A 23,565-nucleotide genomic window follows, 5' to 3' on the forward strand; every position below is an offset into this window, starting at 1 on the left:
CGTTCATCTTGTGGCTAATCAACATGTACTGTATTCTTGCACATAGAAAGAACAAACAGCACAATGACGAGTATGCTGCATTAGTGTATTTTTCATTTACATGGTCCAAGAGTGGCACAGGCTGTGTTACGCTTTTGCCTATTTTGAAGAGACCCCAAGTGCATGTTGCAACTGTCCTAATATGCACAGCACAATGTTTACTGCAATTATTCATGTTCTTGAATAACAAACAAAGCAATAAACTGAAAGCTCCTTTATAAGGTGTCTTCTGGGGGCTCGAGTGGAGAGCAGTGAGGGCACCGATACTAATGTTGCAGAGCAGCCCTCTGGACCTCTGTCACACTCTCAAGAGCACGTGCCTGGCGCTCGCCTGCTGCCACCAGGCGGTTGAGTGCCTCCAGCAGCAGAATGTATTGCTGCAAAAAAAGTGAATTATTGGGATGACTCAACCGCATATAAACCATTATTTACAAAGAAAAATGCTTGTTGCACTATTGGTACTAAGTGCCCTTAACTGTGGAAGCCTTTAGTGTAGTATGCATAATAGAACAATGTTTTGGGACAACGTTGCTTTATATTTCATAACTGGGGTTGTCTTTTTCAGAGCCAATTGTCATGTTGATTAGTGTGCCAGCAGCTGAGGTGTCCCCGCACCTTCACGAATCTATACTGTCAGCACCATAAACCTATTTTTTTCACTGCAAAACAAATGCCTCTCCCTACAATCCCGTCTTATATGAGCAGGTTGCATTCTATACCTACAAACATCATATTTTTGTCCCATTTCGCAATTTTCTACCATCCTCGGCAGCAGTTCTCTCTCCTTCACATCCATTCTGTCACGCTTATGTAATCACCTGTTATGAATTGGCCATAAGTGATTGAAGACGTGCATGGCCTGCCTGCCGAATCCATTTTTTTTCTTAATCTCAACTAGCATATCAGTTGCCACGGTTTAGTACGCCACTGTCTTCCTGCCTTAATGCTATCTCCAACAATTTTTGTTACTTCGCTTTTTGCACAGTCCTCGACTTCTCAAGTTTCTTTGTTAACCTCCAGATTTATGTCCCATATTGCATAACCGGTAGAATGCAATGATTCTAAACTTTCTTCAAGGATATCGGTAACGTGGCGATCACGATTCGGTAATGCCTTCCATGTGCTGTTCAACCCATGAAATTTTTATATACGTTTCCTGCTTTATATCAGTACCTGCTATTGATATTTCACCTGAATAAAGATACTACTCCATAGATTCTGCGGGCTTAATGTCACGCATGAATTTCTGTTATCTCACCAAGTTAGTGAAGGTTGCCTTTATCTTTTGCATATTTCCGCGGGCCCACGTGCATGTAAAAGCACGAACACTCATTGTTTCTCAATGCCTTTTTTAAACTGCTGGACATTCAGTTCGTTTCTACGAAAGTGACTTAATCCGTGCACTATTATTATGCTAAATAGGAAACAGTAGAAATATACTTATCAGCAGTTTGTCGATGTCTCCTTCACTGTGTTGGTAGCGAGATCCATCGTCGGCACCACCTCCTTGTCTCATCGTAGCTATATCGGCTGTCTTCCTTTTGCACACACTACGTAATATTCGTGACGCTCGCAGTCACGCAGAGTGGAGGAACTCGGCGCGCTCGCAGCAGCAGCACCGGACAAGTTGTTTCTTCAGCATTGCGCCGTGAACAGTAGGTGCGCGTTGCGGTCTATAAAATCGCCGAAGCTATTGGCAGTCTTATGCGATGCACGGAAAGATTGCTCACGGAGAAACAGAACTATCCAAGAAATAGTGGTTATCGTCGAGCCTGAACTACGTCGCGCACTGCAAGCTCGTTGTACGAGTTTGTTTACACTGGGCCTCTTCAATGTTTAGCCGCCATGCTCGCCCAGTGAATGGATGTAATGACGCCACCACAGCGTTCTCTCGTGGTATAATGCGAAGCGTGCTAAATTACAAACTAGTCTAATACACATTCAGTATGCATCTTGTAAGCTTTAAAATGCTTGTAGACCACGTTACAGTAACTAATAATATTGTACTAAATGCATTTGTTTTATAACTTGCTTGTGCATGTAATGCACTCGGTGGAACGACAAACAAGTCAAAGAAGGCACGACCGTGCACCGACGGTATGATCACGTCAGCCGCAGTTTGTCGACCGCCCAGAAGCGAGCGCCCAAGGAATGATAGCCACCCAGAGTGAATCTAGATAAAGGAATGAAACTGGAGGCTTGTCGAAAGATAAACTGTGTCTCGGTACCATTTGTGCTTTCATCTTGGGGTGTCGCCAGAGCTCGTGAAGGTCCCGAGTTTCGCCAAACTCGACGCATCCTGCATAGCACCCCTGGTCCGGGACTCGTACCCGGGACCACCGCCTTTCCGAGGCAGCCGCTCTACCATCTGAGCTAACCAGGCTGCTAGCAGATGGCAGGTGCCTGGCTAGGTGGTCAGAAGCAATTGCGGAGAGGGTGAAAGGCGATAAAAGAGTGGCAGGTAGGGAGATTTCCAGGCCGGACACTGGGTTCCGTCATGGAGCGAGCAAAAGAAAAGCTCGCGGAAAATGCCCACATGCGCTACCTTGTTGTAGCAGCAAGTGGGCTAAATGACGTCCTAAACAGGAAAGGGACAGTACTAGCCTAGAGCTTGGCGAAGGGGGTGGACGATTTGCGCGAGCCATTTCCTCAGGAGCAGATTGTGGTGAGCACAGTGACAGAGGTGCCTGTACGTGACCGTCACGTACAAAGAGCCGCAGGGGCTTCTAATGAGGCGATATGGAAAATGAGCCGAGAGAAAGGCTTCGAGGTTGCCGATGTAAACAGGGAAGTCAGAAGCTGTGGTGGTTTTAAATTAGACGGGATCCACTTCAATTACAGGCTGGCACGAGAAGTGGGCTGCCGACATGGAGATCGCGCTGTTGCTTTTTTAGGGGGCCCGCGGGCGCTCAAGCGGCCAGAGTAGTTAGTAATGAAGAAGGTTCCCTAGAGGAACCTCAGAAGAGCATCGCCGTTGATAACAGAAAAAGGAGGAAAGCACGAAAGAGACATCGCCATGCAATAGGCTACATAAACATGCAGGGCGGCCGAACAAAGGAAAAGTGGGCAGAGATTGAGGAACAGTTAAATAGAGAAAAAAAGGGTGTATGCGGTTACAGAAACGCACCTTAGAGACTTGGAAGAGCCGCCAGTTATTGAGAATTATGCTTGGGCAGGTGCAACAGAACTAAGTCGGAAAGAAAGGGAGGTGGAGTGGGAATGCTCATCCCTCTGAGCTAACCAGACGGCTAGCAGCTGGCAGGGCGAAGCCAAATTTTTCAACTCGAAGCAGAGGAAAGACTTTCCGTAATAGTTCTGCGGGAACCCGCCAAGTGGAGAGAAGAACTTATTAAAGGGCACATCAGACATCCACCCGTTTGTAGCAATTGGTAAAAAGGTAACCCATACGGGTTCTTCGAAAGAAAAGCTTCGTAGTTGAAGAAAAATTCGTCCTCGTCCGGGACTCGATCCCGGTACCAATGTCTTGGACGGGCAGCCGCTGTACCATCTTAGCTAACCAGGCGGCTTGCAGATGGCAGGAAGAAGTCGAATTTTTCAAGAACTCGAAGCCAAGGCAAGAGCTTGACGTACAAGTTTTGCGGAAACCCGCCAGGTGGAGAGAATTATTCATTAAAGGGGAAATCAGACATCCACCCATTCGTAGCATTTGTAACAAAGGAACCCCATACGGGTTCCTCTTAGGAAAAGCCACTCAGCTGAAGAAAAATTCGCCCTGGTCTGGCGCTCAAACCCGGGACCACCGCCTTTCTAGGGCAGCCGCTCTGCCATCTGGCATAACCAGGCAGCTGACAGATGGCAGGGCGAAGTTGAATTTCACAAGCACTCGAAGCAGAGGCAAGAGTTTTACGTAATAGCTCTGCGGAAACCCGCAAGGTGGAGGGGATTAATTGAATAAAAACAAAATCAGACATCCACCCATTCGTAGCTATTGCTACTAAGAAAACCCATAAGTGTTCCTCGACATAAAAGCCTCGCAGTTGAAGAAAAATTCGTCCTGGTTAGACACGCGAAACCGGGACCACTGCCTTTTCGGGGCAGCCCCTCTACCATCGGAGCTAATAAGGCGGCTTACAAATGGCACGGCGAAGTCGCGGATTATCATCAGCTCGAAGCCAAAGGCCAGAGTTAGACGTAATTGTTCTGCGGAAACTCGCAACGTAGAGAGAAAAATTTAATAAAGGGAGATCCGACGTCCACCCCTTCTTAGCAATTGCTAGAAAAGAAACCCATACGGGTTCCTCGAAGGAAAACCGGCACAGTTGAAGAAAAATTAGTCCTGGTCCTGGACTCGCAGCCGGTACCAACGCCTTTCCAGGGCTGCTGCTCTAACATCTGAGCTAGCCAGGCTGCTTGCAGATGGCAGAGCGAAGTGGAATCTGTCAAGAACTCAAAGCAAAGGCAATAGGTAGAGGTTTGACGCAATAATTCTGCGGAAACCCGCAGCGTGGAGACAATTAAGTAATAAAGATAAAATGAGACACCTGCCCGTTCGCAGCAATCGCTACAAAGGAAACCCATACGGGTTACTCTATAGGAAAGCTTCAAAGTTGAAGCAAAATTTGTCTTGTTGCGTGACTCGAACCCGGGACTACCCTCTTTTTGGGGCAGCCGGGCTAATATCTGAGGTAACCAGGCGGTTCGCAGATAGCAGAGCGAAGTCGAATTTGTCAACAATTCTAAGCCAAGACAACAGCTCAGTTGACGTAATAACTCTGCGGAAACCCGCAAGGTGGCGAGAAATATTTATTAAGGCGAAAATCAGACTTCCAGCCGATCGTAGAAATTCCTACAAAGGAAGCCCTATGGTTTCCTCGAAAGAAAACCCTCGTAGTTGAAGAAAAAATCGTCCTGCTCCGGCACGCGAACCCGGGACCACCGCAATTACGGGGTAGCCACGGGGCAGCTAATGAGGCGGCTAGGAGATGGCAGATCAAAGTCGAATTTTTCAAGAACTCGAAGCCAAGGCAAGAGTTTTTCGTAATAATTATGCGGAAACCCGCAAGGAAGAGGGAATAGAATAATAAAGGCAATATCAGATATGCACCCATTCGTAGCAATTGCTACAAACGAAACCCATGCGGGTTCCTTGAAAGAAAGCCTCGTAGTTGAGGAAAAATTCGCCCTGCTCCGGCACACGAACCCGGGAACACCGGCTTTCCGAGACAGCCACTCTACTGCCTAAGCTAACGATGCGGCTAGCAGATGGAAGCGGAAGTCCAATTTATAGAAAACTCGAAGCAAAGGTAAGAGCTTCACGTAATAGTTCTGCGTAAACACGCAAGTTGGAGATAAATATTTATTAAAAGGAAAGTCAGACATCCACCCATTCGTAGCAATTGCTTCAAAAGACAAACCCACACAGGTTCCTCGAAAGAAAAGCCACGCAGTTGAAGTAAAATGCGTCCTCTTCCGGCACTCAAACCGGAAACCACCGCTATTCTGGGGCACCCGCTTACCATCTGAGCTAAGCAGATCGCTACCAGATGTCAGGGCGAAGTCGAATTTGTCCAAAACTCGAAGCAAAAGTTGACGCAATAGTTCTGCGAAAACCACCAAGGTGGAGACACATTTATTAAAACAGAAAATCAGACATCCACCTATTCGTAGTAATTGCTTCAAAACAGAAACCCTACGGTTTCCTCCAAAGAAAAGCCTCACAGTTAAACTCAAACCGGGCACCACCGCCTTACCCGAGCTGCCGCTCTACCATCTGAGCTAAGCAGGTGGCTACCAGATGGCAGGGCGAATTTGAATTTGTGAAGAACTCGAAGCAAAGGCAAGAGTTTAACGTAATAGTTCTGCGGAAACGACCAAGGTGGATAGAAATATTTATTAAAGAAAAATCCGACATCCACCAGTTCGTCGGTAATGCTACAATGGAAACCCATACGGATTCCTCAAAAGAAATGCCTCGCAGTTGATGAAAAATTTGACTTGGCGCTGGGCTCGAACTCGGGAAGACCGCCTTTGCGGTGCAGTCGCTGTACCATCTGAGCTAACCAGGCGCATAACACATGGTAGAAAAAGTCGAATTTGTCAACGACTCGAAGCAAAAGAAAGACTTTGACGTAATAGTTATGCAGAAATCCGGGCAAGGTGGAGAGATAAAATTTTTAAATGGAATATTAGACATCCACCCGTTCGTAGCAATTGGCACAAAGGAAACCCATACGGGTTCCTCGAAGGAAAAGCCTCACAGTTGATGAAAAACTTGACCAGGTGCGGGGCTCGAATCCGTGACCCCCGTCTTTTCGGGGCAGCCGCTGTACCATCTGTACTGTACCAACCAGGGGGCTAGCAGATGGCTGGGCGAAGTCGACTTTGCCAACAACTCGAACCAATTATAGAGTTTGACACAATAGTTCTGCGGAAACCCGCAAGGTGGAGAGTATAATTTAATAAAGATAACGTCTGACATCAACCCGTTCGTAGAAATTCCTACGAAGTAAACCCTTCGGTTTCCTGCAATGAAAAGCCTCGCTGTTGAAGAAAAATTTGTCCTCGTACGGGGCTCGAACACGGGACCACCGCCTTTCTTTCCACGGCTGCCACTCCTGAGCTAACGAGGCGACTAGCAGATAGCAGGGCGAAGTCGAATTTCTTAACACCTCGAGACAAAAACAAGAGTTTGACGTAATATACCTGCGGAAACCCTCAAAGTGGAGAGAAATAATTAATAAAGGGAAATCAGACATGCACCCGTTCGTAGCAATTGCTACAAAGGTAACACATACGGGCTTCTCGAAAGAAAAGCTTCGCAGTTGAAGAAAAATTTGTATTGGTATTGGAAAAATTTGTACCGCTTTTCCGTGGCAGCCGCTCTACCATCTGAGGCAACCAAGCGGCTAGCATATGGCAGGGCTAAGTCGCATTTGTCAACGATTCGAAGGAAAGCATACAGTCTGACGTGATAGTTCTGAAGAAATCCGGGCAAGTTGGAGAGAAGAAATTATTAAAAGAAATATCACACATCCACCCGTCCGTAGCAATTGGTACAAAAGAAACCCATACGGGTTCCTCGAAGGAAAAGCCTCGCAGTTGAAGAAGAATTCGTCATGGTTCGACACGCGAAACCGGCACCACCGCCTTTTCGGGGCGAGCTAATGAGGCTGCTCACAAATGGCCCGGCGAAGTCGGGAGTATCATCAGCTCGAAGCCAAAGACGAGAGTTAGACATAATTGTTCTGCGGAAACTCGCAAGGTAGAGCGAAAAATTTAATAAAGGGAAAACCGACGTCCACCTCTTCTTAGCAATTGCTAGAAAGGAAACCCATACGGGTTCCTCGAAAAAAAAGAAAAAAACCGGCACAGTTGAAGATAAATTAGTCCTGCTCCGGGACTCGCACCTGGTACAAACGCCCTTCTCGGGCTGCTGCTCTAACATCTGAGCTAGCCAGGCGGCTTGCACATGGCAGAGCGAAGTAGAATCTGTCAAGAACTCAAAACAAAGGCGAGAGTTTGACGCAATAGTTCTGCGGAAACCCGCAGCGTAGAGAGAATTAATTAATAAAGATAAAATGAGACATCCATATATTCGTAGCAATCGCTACAAAGGAAACCCATACGGGTTACTCTAAAGGAAAGCTTCAAAGTTGAAGTAAAATTTGTATTGTTGCGTGATTTGAACCTGGGACTACCGTCTTTTTGGGGCAGCCGCGCTAACATCTGAGGTAACCAGGCGGTTTGCAGATAGCAGGGCGAAGTCAAATTTGTCAACAATTCGAAGCCAAGGCAAGAGCTTGACGTAATAATTCTGCGGAAACCCGCAAGATGGCGAGAAATATTTATTAAGGCAAAAATCAGACATCCAGTCGTTCGTAGAAATTCCTAGAAAGGAAGCCCTAGGTTTCCTCCAAAGAAAAGCCTCGTAGTTGAAGAAAAAATCGTCCTGCTCCGGCACTCCAACCCGGTACCACCGCCATTACGGGGTGGCCACTCTACCATCAAAGCTAATGAGGCGGCTAGGAGATGGTAGGACGAAGTGGAATTTTTCAAGAACTCGAAGCCAAGGAAAGAGTTTGGCGATGCGGACACCTGAAAGGAAGAGGGAATAGAATAATAAAGGGAATATCAGATATGCACCCATTCGTAGCAATTGCTACAAAAGGAAACCCATGCGGGTTCCTCGAAAGAAAGCCTCGTAGTTCGAGGAAAATTCTCCGTCGTCCGGCACTCGAACCTGGGACCACCGGCTTTCCGGAAAGCCGCTCTACCATCGGAGCTAATCAGGCGGCTTACACATGGGAAGGCGAAGTCAAATCTGTCAACTCGAAGCAAAGTTGATAGTTTGACGTGATAGTTCTTTGGAAACCCGCAAGGTGGAGAGAAATATTTAATGATGGGAAATCATACGTCCACCTGTTCGTAGCAATCGCTTCAAGAGAGAAACTGATGTGGGTTACTCGAATAAAAAAGTGCGCAGTTGAAAAAAAATTGGTCCTGGTCCGGGACTCAAACCCGGAATCACCGCTTTTCAGGCGCAGCCGCTCTACCAGCTTAGCTAACCAGGCGACTTGCAGATGTCAGGTGAAGTCGGATTTGTCAAGAATTCAAAGCCAAGGCAACACTTTGATGCAAAAGTATTGCGGAAACCCGCAAGGTAGAGACAAAAATTTAATAATGGGAAATCCGGCGTCCACCCCTTTATAGCGATTGCTAGAAAGTAAACCCATAAGGGTTACTCCAAAGAAAACCCACACAGTTGAAGAAAAATTAGTCCTGGTCCGGGACCCGAACTTGTGACAAACGCCTTTCCAGGGCAGCTGCTCTAACATCTGAGCTAGCCAGGCGGCTTACAGATGGCAGGGCGAAGTCAAATCTGTCAAGAACTCAAAAGGAAGGCAAGAGATTGACGTGATGGTTCTGCGGAAACCCGCAAGGCGGAGAGAAAATAAATAATAAAGATAGAATGAGACAACCACCCGTTCATAGCAATTGCTACAACGGAAACCCATACGGGTTACTCTAAAGAAAAGCTTCACAGTCGAAGAAAAATTCTTCCTGGTCCGGCACTCAAAACCGGGGCCATTGCTATTCCGGGGAAGATGTTTTTCCATCTGAGCTAACCAGGCGTCTAGAAGATGGCAGGGCGAAGTCTAATTTGTCAACAACTCGAAACAAAGGCAAGAGATCGACATAATAATTCTGTGGAAACCCGCAAGGTGGAGAGAAGTAATTATTAAAACGAGAATAAGACATCCACCCGTTCGTAGCTAATGCTCCAAGCGAAACTTCTTTGCGTTCCTAGAAAGTACAGCCTCGTAGTTGAAGAAAAATTCGTCCTGGTCCGGCACTTAAGCCGGGGACCACCGCCTTTTCTGGGCAGCCGCTACATCATCTGAGCAAAGCAGGTGGCTACCAGATGGCAGGGCGAAGTCAAATTTGCCAGCAACTGGAAGCAAAGGCAATAGTTTGACGTATTAGTTCTGTGGAAAGCTGCGTCCCCCTGGCTGAGAGCTTAGAACGGCAGAACGCTGAGCTGGTCGGTAAGGATTCATTATGGAAAAAAGAGGCGAGGCGTGCATACAGTACACAAGAGTAGAGAAGTAGACAGTACGAACGCCGACTATCAACTGAAGGGAACACTGATGCGAAAAAAGAAAGAACACACAAAACTCATCTGCGCGAGATCAGGAATGGTATCACCACGTGTCAGTCGGGTACATGTGCCGGTCTACGTGAGAGATAACTGTTAAGGCACTATCTCTTCCTATTGCTCTTGCTCTCCTATTCCATACCTCTCAAGTGTCAATTATCTCGGTGTTCATTTCGATTCTAACATGTCCTGGAACACTCACTTGGCTAACGTTTGTGAAAAGCTGCGCAAAATAGCCTGCCTACTGCATTCTATTAAAGCACTATGCCCAATTTACGTAAGGAAAACAATAGCACATGCATTAGCGTACAGTGTGCTGAGATATGGAATCTGTTCTTTTTATTTCTGTTCAGTGTTTTGGCGCAATAAAGTTGATTCTTTACTAAAATCCATAATTCGGGCGGTGATGTATGGTGTGCACATTACTAACAATTCCAGTCTATTTTTATGCTCGCACATGCCCTCGTTCAGGCTGTTATTCAAAGAAACGGTAATCCTTTTGTATATATGGAACAATGAGTTCTGTCTCCCGTATGTCCCCGCCAGAGCATTACGTACACGCGACCGCTTTACCTTACCAAGAGTACGGACAAGATATGGCAAACGTGTCCGTGCCTTCTATGTACCTGATGTGTTAAATGACCTGCCAGATAAAGTTTTATCTTCCAGCACACGGAAAGAAGTTAAATCTTATATTTTTGATTTGTATGTGTAATTTCGTTTCTTTCCTTTCTTTCTTTCTTTCTTTAGTTTTATTTTGAGTCTTGTACATAATTGATTTACTGTGCCGCTCCGTGGCTTGCTCCATTCTGCCGAGCGCTGCCCCACAAGCCCATTGTTGGCTTGGGCAGGCTCGTATTTGTATGTCATTTTCGAAATAAATAAATAATTTATATATATACTCACGTACGCAATTGTACCATTATAGATATGCCACGCCTCTACCATAAGACGCGTATGTTCATTCTTGTGCCTGTACAATATCGCTCATTCATTTAACTATGGCGTGCAGTTACAATCTTGGCAATGTTGGGAAAGATGAGAAGGTGATCCACCGGTTAACGACCTTTTATGTTCCATTAGCCTCTGATTGGTATAGCCTCCCGTTTGCCCTACGTAGCACTGGCCACAGCTAAGGGGAATTTTATAAACCACACACCCATACGACAGTGAGTAAAACTGTTGTTCTTATTGTGCTTCACTGGGCAAATATCTATTCTTTTTTACCTTTTACCTGCTCCTTTTTCCTCTACGGCAGCGCATATCTTACCTAGCTTATTGGGAGCAGTGACACCAACATTAATTAACATCATATCTACTTGTAACTTTTTTAAGCCTGTGCGACATAACACATGCACGGAATACCCAATACTCTTTTATCGCTATTACTGGTTTCTGTAATCACGTCCGTCCCCCTGGAAACCGACTTCTTTAGGCGCTCAGCCACAGTGGCCGCTGCTACACTAAGATAACCTGCTTCTAAAAGGCGACAGACCTGCGCATTAAAACTGGCGCTCATTTTGTGCATGCAGGATCTGGTGAGAGAAGACTTAAGGCACCACATGGCAATTCCGTTTTTCACTACTTTGGAATGCTTGGATTGAAAGTTCAGCAACGGCTTCGAAGACCTTGGGGAGTACTGCCAACAAACGTTATTTTGTTCAAAGACCATGGAAATGTCAAGAAACTGAATTGCGCGTCGCTGAGGGAATTCCTTGGTAACTTTTTAATCCTCCTCCATAAAGTTTAAATTGCTCACTTACTGAGGTAGCAGCGAAATCGGATTCTTCCTATTGCAGAAAATCAGGTAATCATAAACGTAACGAAATATCTTGATAACGCTATCACCTAAGGCTTTCTCTAAGCAGCTGTCAACCTTACTCAGGTAAATATTGCTAAGAATAGGGGCAACCTTTGAGCTTATACAAATGCCTGATTTCTGCAGAAAAGCGCCATCTCTCCACCCAATCAGCGTCGACTTCAAGTACATTGCAATAATTTCTAGAAAAGCTCCCGCGGAAACGCCACATCTGTCAATGAAAGCCGGCTCTTGCACTTGTTCTTTAATGCACTCATTTACGGAATTTAGCAACCCGTTATGTCACAAATAATTATACAGGTCTTCGATATCCGTACTAAAGCTGTACAATGACCAGGATTTTCCTCTCTAAAATACTGAACTAGTGCCTGGGAATTACGCAAGCAACAGGGGTCCAACAAATCTGGTGAAGCTAAGCAATTCTGTAGGTAACTAGCGACACAGACCTGCCACGTCCCTTTCTCTGACACTATAGCACGAAAAGGAATTTCTTGCTTATGAGTCTTCGCCGAGAAAAACAGTTCCAAGGTGAGGGATTTTACTTTCTTGACATTAGAGACAACCCTATCAAGATTATGTCTTGACAGGAGGCCAACCGCACGTAGCCTAACTGCCGAAGGCTTGAGTTTTACTGGTTGTAAATTCTTTTCTATGGCTGAAATTGCTTTTTCTGAAAACAGTTCATGTGGCATAATTACGAAATAACCTTCCGAGTCAGACATTACTGGTCTAAGTTCATGCTCCACAAAGTAATTAACTAACGGCCGGAGGGGATCGGACGTCTTAAAATGAGAATTTGATTGTTTAAGGCTAGCAATGCAATCTGAAATACAGCGTTCTTCTTCCGTGACGAACCTGGTTATGCAACGCGGTATGCTTAACACGTCAACGGGTTTTATGTTAGGCTTCAAACAGTGCTTAGGACCTAAAGCAAGCGTTTTTATATGGGTATCGCTTACATGGTGTCTCCAAGAAGCAGTATGGTATTTGACGGTGAAATATCAGAAAGGTCTTTCCTATTACTGTGTTGAAGCTCCGGAAGTTTCATCCTCCATAGGCAGTTCGCGTGTTGCACGGCTAACTTATTCCAATTGGCGTAGGGGCGGTTCCAATGGCGACCGTCTCTCAGGGCCGCGCAACGAACCCTTAGACACTCTCGATAGAGCCTAACTTGGCGCCATGATTCAGCGGAAAGAATAGCTCCAATCCTCCTGGCAGGCCCAGTTGTTGGTTGAAGGAAGCCACACATCATTTGAACTTCCAATGGGACGACACGATCAGGACTAAACCACGTCATGGTCCTAGCGCGGAGCATACATATCGCAATTACGGAAGCTAAAGAAGCAGGATTGTGCAGATACGCAGGGGAACGTGGAAAAGGGCTCAGAGTACTAGAAATGAAGCTTAGAACGACAGAAAGCTGAGCGAGTTGGTAAGGATTCATTATGCAAAAAAGCGGTGAGGCGTGCAGACAAGACACAAGAGTAGAGAAGTGGAGAACACGAACGGCGACTATCGACTATAGTGTAGCAGTGGCCACTGTGGTTGAGCACCGAAAGAAGTCGGTTTCGAGGGGGACGGACGTGGTTAGAGAAAGCAGTAATAGAAAAAAAAAGAGTAGTAACTATTCCGTACATTCATTCACTGTCGCACAGGCTTGAAAAAGTTGGAAGTAGATATGATGTTAATGTTGCGTTCGCTGCTCCCAATAAGCTAAGTAACATATGCGCGGCCGCACAGAGGAAAAAAGGAGCAGGTAAAAGGCAAAAAAAGAATAGATATTTGCCCAGTGAAGCACAATAAGAACAACAGTTTTACTGACTGTCGTATGGGTGTGGTCTATAATATTCCCCTTAGCTGTGGCCAGTTCTACGTAGGGCAAACGGGACGCTGTATTAATCAGAGGCCAATGGAACTTAAAAGGTCGTTAACCGGTGGATCCCCTTCCAATCTTTCCCTACATTGCCAAGATTGTAACTGCACGCCAGAGTTAGATGATGCGCGATATTGTTTCAGGCATAAGTATAAAGATACACGTCTTAAGGTACAGGATGCATATCTATAATGGTGGAAGTGCGTGCGTGAGTCAGCCTTCGATTACCTTACATAAGGAAGAGATTATAGAGGTGCCTTAACAGTTATCTCTCACGTATACCGGCACATGTACCCGACTCACACGTGGTGATGCCATTCCTGAGCATGCGCAGCTGAGTTTTGTGTCTTCTCTCCTTTTTCGTTTTAGTGCTAGCTTCAGTTGATAGTCGGCGTTCGTGTTGTCCACTTCTCTATTCTTGTGTCCTGTCGGCACGCCTCGCCTCTTTTTTGCATAATGAATCGGTACCAAGTAGCTCAGCTTTCTGTCGTTCTAAGCTTCATTTATAGTACTCTGAGCCCTTTTCCATGTTCCCCCACGTATCTGCACAATCCTGCTTCTTTAGCTTCCGTAATTGCGATATGTATGTTCCGCGCTAGGACCATGTCGTGGTTTAGTCGTGATCGTGTCGTCCCATTGGAAGTTCAAATGATGTGCGGCTTCCTTCAACCATCAACTGGGTTCTGTCAGGAGTGTCTAAAGGTTCGTTGCGCGGCCCTGGGAGACGGTCGCCATTGGAAACGCCCATACGTTGATTGGAATAGGTTAGCCGTGCAACGCGCGGACTTCCTATGGAGGATGAAACTTCCGGAGCTTCAGCAAAGTAAGAAGAAACACCTTTCTAATAATTCACCGTCAAATAACGTACTGGTTCTTGGAGACACCATCGTAAGTTATACCCATAGAAAAACGCTTGCTTTAGGTCCTAAGCACTATCTTAAGCCTAACATAAAACCCGTTGACGTTTTAAGCATACCGCGCTGCATAACCAGGTTCGTCCCGGAAGAAGAACGCTCGCGCTGTATTTCAGATTGCATTGCTAGCACCCGCCGTGGTTGCTTAGTGGCTATGGTGTTAAGCTGCCGAGCACGAGGTCGTGGGATCGAATCCCGGCCACGGCGGCCGCATTTCGATGGGGGCGAAATGCGAAAGCACCCGTATACTTAGATTTAGGTGCACGTTAAAAAACCTAGGTGGTCGAAATTTCCGGAGCCCTCCGTGCACTACGGCGTGCCTCATAATCAGAAAGTGGTTTTGGCACGTAAAGCCCCATATTTTAATTAATTTTTGCATTGCTAGCATTAAACATTCAAATTCTCATTTTAAGACGTGTGACCGTCTCCGACTGTTAGTTAACAACATTGTGGAGCATAAACTTAGACCAGTAATATCTGATAAGGAAGGTTATTTCGTAATTATGCCAGATGACATCGTTTGAGCAAAAGCGATTTAAGCCATAGAAAAGTATTTAGAGCCAGTAAAACTTAAGCCTTCGGCAGTTAAGCAACGTGCGGTTGACCTCCTTTCAATACATGATCTTGATAGGATTGTCTCTAATGTTAAGAAAGAAAAAACCCTCACCTTGGAACTGTTTTTCTCGGCGAAGACTCATAAGCAAGAAATTCCTTTTCGTGCGATAGTGTCAGACAAAGGGACGTGGCAGGTCTGTGTCGCTAGTTACCTACAGAATTGCTTAGCTTGACTAGTTTTTCAGACCCCTTTAGCTTGCGTAATTCTCAGGCACTAGTTCAGTACTTGAGAAAGCAAAATCCCGGTGATTGTACAGCTTTTAGTTGCGTATCGAAGACCTGTATTATTGTTTGCCGCATGACGGGTTCCTAAATTCTGTAAATGAGTGCATTAAAGAACAAGTCCAAGAGTCGGCTTTTATTGACAGATGTGGTGTTTCCACGGGAGCTTTTCTAGAAATTTTTTCATCGTACTTGAAGTCGAGACTGATTGGGTGGAGAGATGGCGCTTTTCTGCAGAAATCAGGCATTTGTATTGGCTCAAAGGTTGCCCCTATTCTTAGCAATATTTAGCTGAGTAAGGTTGACAGCTGCTTAGAGAAAGCCTTAGGTGATAGCGTTATCCAGATATTTCGTTAGGTTGATGATTACCTGATTTTCTGTAATAGGAAGAATCGGATTTCGCTGCTACCTCAGTAAGTCAGCAATTTAAACTTTATGGAGGAGGATTAAAAAATTACCAAGGAATTTCCTCAGCGAAGCGCAATTCAGTTTCTTGACACTTCCATGGTCTTTGAACAAAATAACGTTTGTTGGCAGTACTCCCCAAGGTCTTCGAAGCCGTTGCTGAACTTTCAATCCAAGCATTCCAAAGTAGTAAAAAACGGAATTGCCATGTCGTGCTTTAAGTCTTCTCTCACCAGATCTTGCATGCACAAAATGAGCGCCAGTCTTGATGCGCAGGTCCGGCACCTATTACAAGCAAGTTATCCTAGTGTAGCAGTGGCCACTGTGGCTGAACGCGTAAGGAAGTAGGTTTCGAGGGAGACCGACGCGATTACAGAAAGAAGTAATAGCAAAAAAAGAGTAGTGGCTATTCCGTACATTCATTCAGTGTCGCACAGGCGTAAAAAAGTAGCAAGTAGATATGATGTTAATGCTGCTTTCACTGCTCCCAATAAGCTAGGTAAGATATGCGCTGCTGTACAGAGGAAAAAGGAGGAGGTAAAAGGCAAAATAATAACAGATATTCGCCCAGTGAAGCACAATAAGAACAGTTTTACTGGCTGTCATATGGGCGTGGTTTATAAAATTACTCTTAGCTGTGGCCAGTGCTACGTAGGGCAAACGGGACGCTTTATCAATCAGAGGCTAATGGAACGTAGAAGGCGGTCCACCAGTTAACGACCTTTTTTTAATCTTTCCCTACATTGCCAAGATTGTAACTGCACGCCGGAGTTTACCCGTCGTGGCTGCTCAGTGGCTATGGTGTTCGCCTGCTGAGCACGAGGTCGCGGGATCGAATCCCGGTCACGGCGGCCGCATTTCGATGGGGGCGAGATGGGAAAACACCCGTGTACTTATATTTAGGTGCACGTTAAAGAACCCCCGGTGGTCGAAATTTCCGGAGTCCTCCACTACGGCGTGCCTCATAATCAGAAAGTGGTTTTGGCACGTAAAACCCCATAATTATATATATACGCCAGAGTTAGATGAATGCGCGATATTGTATAGGCATACACTCTAAACACAGTAACCTTTACAAAGGTGCACATCTTCACATTTTTGTGTACCTTTAACAGAAAAGTTACAACAATATAACCTTTACATTTTGAACTTTGCAAAGGTTACAAATGAAAAGGTTACTTTTTTGTTTATATAGGTGATATGCTTCTTTTGGAATGTAACTTTACGAAGGAATAACACCTTCAGAAAAACATAGGTTACTTGCTAGAGCACCTGTAACCTTTGGACGGCGCAATGCTTCTGGTAAAGTCCCTTATTAAAGATGTCCTTGGTGTTTGGTCAGGGTCACGAAATACAGAACTCCCGTGGACTGCGATTTGACGTGCACGAATAATACCCATGGAAAAGAGAGGTCTACTGACAAGGCAGACAAAGATATTGAAAAATGCTCACCACCTTTAATAACACTGATGACAGACATAAATACATAATGAAATCGACGGTTCGACGGAAGCCCATCTGGTCGGGATGAAGCATTGAAGAAATAAAACGAAGGACACCGACCAACATAGAAGTGCTAAAAAATGAAAAAATCTAAAAGACGTTTCGGCTTCGCTACGGAAGCCTTGTTCACAATGGGATGACGGAAGGTTCATGGAAGCTTATGTATGCTTTAGAACGTGACGTAAGCAGCGCGTGTATGACGGGGGGAGGGTTCCCTCATTTCGATTAAGCGTGTGACGTGTTTTTTGTATCTCCAGTGATTCCAGATACAGACGCGTTTTTTGGTTTCGTTCTTGGCCGATAATTCTCGAGCGATCCCAGTCGATATTGTGGCCCGTTGCATCCGTGTGCTCGGCAAGGGCATTTGACACTGTACGCTTCTTTTCGACATCTTTCTGATGCTGCCTCAGTCTCAGTTTGAAGTTGCCCGATTCACCGATGTATGCGTAGTCGCAATCTGCGCAGGGTATCTTATAGACCACGCCGGGAAACGATTCTCTCGGAAGCCTGTCCTTAGCGCCGACGAGCGCTTGCCTCAGCTTACATACGGGCACGTGCGCCACCTCAACGTCATAACTGCGTAGAACGCGAGACAAGGTTTCGCTTATCCCTGGAACGTAAGGTATGGCGGCACGCTTTCTTGGTCGGGGATTGGTCGGACGAGCTGGATTGGACAGACGGCGCTCCACAGCAGTCAAAAAGGATGTGGGGTAGCCGCTTGCCGAGGGATCACCTCGCACGTGGTCCAAGTCAGTGGAAAGGCTTTCTGCTGTGGTGCAAATGCGGTTCGTGCGGTTGAGCAGTGAGGCAGCAACCGACCTTTTGTGAGCGTCTGGATGAACGGAATAAAAGTTCAGGTAGCGGCCAGTGTGTGTGTCCTTACGGTACACGCTGAACGAGAGCCGTCCATCGCGTCTGGTGACAAGTACATCTAAAAAAAGGGAGTCTGCTGTCGACCTCTGTCTCAACTGTGAATTGGATGGCCTTTTCTTGACTGTTTAGGTGCGCAGTGAACGTATCCAAAGCGCTGCGCCGAATCAGACAGAAACGGTCGTCCACATAGCGCAGAAAAACTTTTGGCCTAGGGCTGAAGGACGCGAGAGCACGCCTTTCCAAACATTCCATCGTAAGATTGGCAGCAGTAACAGAGACGGATGCACCCATTGCCGTACCGTGGATTTGCCTGTAGAAGACCTTGTCGAAACAGAAGTACCTGTTTCCAAGGCAAAAACAGAGGAGCCTCTTGAGGTCGCGAACGTCAATGGGCGACCTGTCTGGCAAGGTCCTGTCAGATTCCAGAGCAGAGGTGCATGCTTCCACAGCCAAGTCAGTCGGAATTGAGGTAAACAGTGATACCACGTCGAACGAAACCATCACCTCGTCGTCGTCTAGAGACACGTCACGAACTTTTTCAATAAAGTCACAGGAGTTGCTCACGTGCGTGGAGCTCTTCCCGACGAGTGGAGCCAGAAGCTGGTGCAGGTATGCGGACAATTTGTAGAGAGGGGAGCGAGTGTAGTCGACGATTGGACGTAGGGGGACGTTAGGCTTATGAACCTTTGGCAGGCCATAAAGTGCAGGTGCAGCACCGTTATGACAGAGAAGCTTGAAATACAAAGACTTGCGCTTGGGAGCTACGAAGCGGAACACGTCAGCCAGGAGAGTCTGGAAGTCCCTCTGAACCTTCAAGGTCGGGTCCCGAGTGAGCCGGACGTAAGTGTCCTGGTCATTAAGCAGAGCCAACATCTTGTTTTTGTAGACAGCCGTGTCAGTTAGCACTGTTGCATTCCCCTTGTCGGCGGGAAGGATCACGATTGCAGTGTTCGCCTTAAGACGCTTGACGGCTTTTCGTTCCTCAGTGGAAAGAGGGGAAACAAACTTCCTCCGGTGCAGACCAGAAAGGACACCAATGGCGCGGGTGCGAGCCTCGTCACGGCGGGATGGGTCAACTTGGTTAACCGCGCACTCCACCGCACACACAACCTTTCGCACGTCAGGTGCAGGTGCAACATTGAAATTCAGACCTAGCTCTAGGACCGAGGCCTCGGCTGGGTCGACGCTGTGCGAAGAAAGGTTGTATACCGTAGTTCGTCGGTTGTACGCCCGGTATGGTCTGGTAGATTCCGAACGTCTGTCAAGCTTGACACTGTGCACCATGTTTGGAAAGTTTGGAAAGGCGTGCTCTCGCGTCCTTCAGCCCTAGGCCAAAAGTTTTTCTGCGCTATGTGGACGACTGTTTCTGTCTGATTCGGCGCAGCGCTTTGGATACGTTCACTGCGCACCTAAACAGTCAAGAAAAGGCCATCCAATTCACAGTTGAGACAGAGGTCGACAGCAGACTCCCTTTTTTTAGATGTACTTGTCACCAGACGCGATGGACGGCTCTCGTTCAGCGTGTACCGTAAGGACACACACACTGGCCGCTACCTGAACTTTTATTCCGTTCATCCAGACGCTCACAAAAGGTCGGTTGCTGCCTCACTGCTCAACCGCACGAACCGCATTTGCACCACAGCAGAAAGCCTTTCCACTGACTTGGACCACGTGCGAGGTGATCCCTCGGCAAGCGGCTACCCCACATCCTTTTTGACTGCTGTGGAGCGCCGTCTGTCCAATCCAGCTCGTCCGACCAATCCCCGACCAAGAAAGCGTGCCGCCATACCTTACGTTCCAGGGATAAGCGAAACCTTGTCTCGCGTTCTACGCAGTTATGACGTTGAGGTGGCGCACGTGCCCGTATGTAAGCTGAGGCAAGCGCTCGTCGGCGCTAAGGACAGGCTTCCGAGAGAATCGTTTCCCGGCGTGGTCTATAAGATACCCTGCGCAGATTGCGACTACGCATACATCGGTGAATCGGGCAACTTCAAACAGAGACTGAGGCAGCATCAGAAAGATGTCGAAAAGAAGCGTACAGTGTCAAATGCCCTAGCCGAGCACACGGATGCAACGGGCCACAATATCGACTGGGATCGCTCGAGAATTATCGGCCAAGAACGAAACCAAAAATTGCGTCTGTATCTGGAATCACTGGAGATACAAAAAACACGTCACACGCTTAATCGAAATGAGGGAACCCTCCCCCCGTCATACACGCGCTGATTACGTCACGTTCTAAAGCATACATAAGCTTCCATGAACCTTCCGTTACAGTGCACTAGAAAATATTGGGTAGTGGAAGAAGCGGCGGCCCGGGCGCGAGGCATGTTGTGTAGAAGCTCACCAGATGGCGCGCGCGCTCACATCCCGAGCACCGGCTGAGGGAGCATGCGGCAGAAAGCAGCAAGCGAGTGCGGCGGCACAGAGTTTCAGAATGCTGCGTTCATTTTTCCTCAAGCCAAATATGTAAATATGGTTTTATGTAAGCAACCACAAGATCTGTAGCATGGGATGGTAGGGCACGGCACGTACCTGCAATGCCTGTTATCGCGATACACGCACTTCGTGCCCCCCCTCCCCCTTCAGCGGCAGAGTGCACTTCTAGCATTAAAATTTAACTTCTTTTTTTTTACCCAGCTGCAGCAGTAACAAGTCCCGTTCGTAACATAGAAAATCTATTTGTGCTGAATGCATGCATACTGCTGCATTCTATCATGATGATTTAAGCAAGCGATGAACATGCGCATATCAGAAGCATGAGCCTCCTGAAGACGGTTTATTTCAGTCGCAGTATCGGTGGGTAGGGGGAGGCATTTTCAAGAAACATACTGCAACAGAAGAGTTCCACGGTAGGGAGTACACAATACCATTTCACATACTTATGTATAGCGGCTCAACTTCAGATATCTTGAGGTCTCCTGACTCTTACCTTTGGAACGGTTTAAGGACTTCACAAAAAAGTGCAGCCGTGTGGTAACATACAAGCTACAACCTTCACCGTCAATGATTCTGCATGGCTGGCGCACCCTATCCGGTCTTGGCGGTTTCTCTTAACAATTAAGAGCAATAACATCCATAACACTCTCGTGATGCAGCTCCTGTGTGCTGAATGTGGCTGTGAAAAGATTTTCTGATCTTCGAATAAACCTGAAAAGCCATCCGGTTGGGTACAGTAGGCCACCACTGTCTCGCAGCCTGGTGTACTGAGCGGCAGCAAGACGATGAACATCCTCCTTATTTGTGAGAAGCAATTTGTGGCATTCATCACACTCTAATTTCAACAGAAACTTCCTGGCAACATAACCACAAATGTAAAAAATGAGCCGGTCGTCACTTTTTGCTTGAGCACATGAGACATGGTCTGGTACAGGACTCTGCTTTTGATGCTCTGCAGTGGGAATGTCATCATCATCAAGAAGGCTTTGGATTAGGTCCCTTTTGCCAGGTTTTGGGCCTTCCATCATGTCTGGCTCAAGTAGGGCTGTAAGAACACCAGGCTCAGCATTACCATTAGCAACAGATCTGGCAAGCCCATAAAAACTTAGGCAAGACACAGTAATGAGAAACTGTTGGGATGTTGGATGGGTATTGCAACCGCTTAATTGACTGTCGTGCTATACCGAAGAGATTTTCAACTGGGTCCTGACTCAGCTTTGAGGTCATTAAGTATTTGTAGCTAAAATTCTTTGTCAGGTAGGTCAGCAACAACAGAACACTTGCAACTGTCACTCTCAGGCCAACAGCAGTAGATGCGGACAGGAATCCACCTCGACCACCTGCATGCAGCTCCCATTCGGTTAGGTAAGTCAAAAACGAAAGAAGCTTTTCCACAGAAGCAGATTCTGGCTGCACGGCTTGGCTTGGAAATTACCGCACGGCTTGGCGGTAACTGTGTTTGCGCAGTCAGTCGTAAACATCAGCACTCTTTTGTGAAAAAGAGCAAATGGATTTTTTCTCACACTTGTCGTGGCAAACAGGACTCCATCGAAGTCTACCGCATCAAGTCGTGTCCACCTCTTCGGTACGGTCACACTGTTTACGAGTGTTTGAAGATCATGCTGAGGCACTGTCACATCCAGGCTGTCGTTGCCATCCGCACCATGATCTAGGGATGATGAATCATGAACGTCGCAATGAGACAAACGCACCTTCTTCGTCTATGCAGCTCGGCACACAGCAACGCGTTTTCTCTCTGGTCTTCTCTGACGCATTTCCTTTGAGAGGTAGGATGGCAAATCGGGCAGGAGCGTGGGCACCGCGTCGTCGGTCAGCGCCGGCTTACCTCGAGGAATCTTTACTTCCTCCCCGTTGATGAAATGAGCATAGTCGCGCAAAATAAAATGCGCTTCAAAGTGCCTCTCACATACACTTGAAGTCTCGGAGAGTGGCTTATCTTTGCGGTGAAGATTCCTCGCCCATTGTCTTTAGGCACTCCAAAAAGAGAGAACGTGCGCCCATTTACTTTCCGAAAACCAGGATACCCGGCCGATCTTGCATCCGGGCGCATAACAATGCGTATCGCTTTTTTTCTTCTTCTCTTCCATTATCCAAAAAGCAACAACAGGGCTGCATCGAACTGAGCAACAGTCACGCTCGGCACTCCCAGTAGCTTCACTAGCAAAAATGCGAAAAGCACGCTGGCTCGTAGCACTAAGAATGACGCGGTAAAGCGCACGTGGGCAACGCGAGCTCCAACCGGCACGGTCTCCTCGGGAAGAGCACACCAGCGCCCCTAGCGGGAGTCTTCGCTCTTGGCTTCACGCTGCCTATGCGCCCAGCCCTCCGCTCTTTCCACTACCCAATACTTCTAGTTCACTGTACTTCCGTCATCCCACTGTGAACAAGGCTTCCGTAGCGAAGCCGAAACGTCTTTTAGATTTTTTCATTTTTTAGCACTTCTATGTTGGTCGGTGTCCTTCGTTTTATTTCTTCAATAAATACATAATGTAGCTCAACCACAATACCAACGCATACCTCCCACAACGACGCTTACTATTACACAATGTAGCCGGACTTCCTGAGTCTAGGCAATATTAAAGAAAACCTACGTTACACAGGTGATGCATAAATGGTCAAGGCACTATATTTGTAAAGTAGTTTGCTTGTCTTAGGGAACAGGAACTAGAGCAGATATCTATGACAATAAGAGCTGCATATAATGCACTATAAGTCTGAGCTCATATTATATAACTGTTTGCAGTGCGAAAAGAGGAACCAGGATGAAGGCGCCGTGTAATAAAGCAACGTTCTCAGTGAACTCGCAATTTCCAAAACGTCCACAACAGATTGCTCCCCTCACAATATAAATAAAAGTAGACACTGCTATCATGATGCCAAAATATGCACAAAATAAAAAAGCCATGCTTTAAGATGAGGTATTAAGTCATATTGACTTCTTTATGAATGCCGCAGTAAACATACAACTGGTATAAAAAGAGGCAATGTAATGTTATGACTATAGACTTTATCTGATTTCTGCGGAGACATTAAAGTAGCCATATGTTGAAAGCTCAAAAATGGTGCTATTAGCTCAGAAAACACAAAGACCATCAAAGCTTGTAGCCAAATACAAAATAAATGGAAGAGGGCCGTGATTTTAAACAACTCCGCTAACATATATGTATGTCAGGTGCATGCGCCTGCAGTTTTTCGAGTATCAGTTTAGGAAATGCAGCACGAATCG

General features: G+C 46.6%; 1 protein-coding gene across 1 annotated transcript in view; it reads right to left on the reverse strand.

Annotated features, from left to right (window-relative positions):
- The window catches only part of LOC140218426 (uncharacterized), a 29,324-nt gene extending 10,161 nt beyond the window's left edge, over positions 1 to 19,163 (reverse strand). Inside the window, exon 1 of the mRNA XM_072288131.1 lies at positions 18,179 to 19,163. Coding sequence (XP_072144232.1) covers positions 18,179 to 19,163 — 985 coding nt within the window. The remainder of the gene's footprint in view (positions 1 to 18,178) is intronic.
- Positions 19,164 to 23,565: the final 4,402 nt, after the last annotated feature.

Source organism: Dermacentor andersoni, chromosome 5, assembly GCF_023375885.2.
Source record: "Dermacentor andersoni chromosome 5, qqDerAnde1_hic_scaffold, whole genome shotgun sequence".
Lineage (NCBI taxonomy): Eukaryota > Metazoa > Arthropoda > Arachnida > Ixodida > Ixodidae > Dermacentor > Dermacentor andersoni.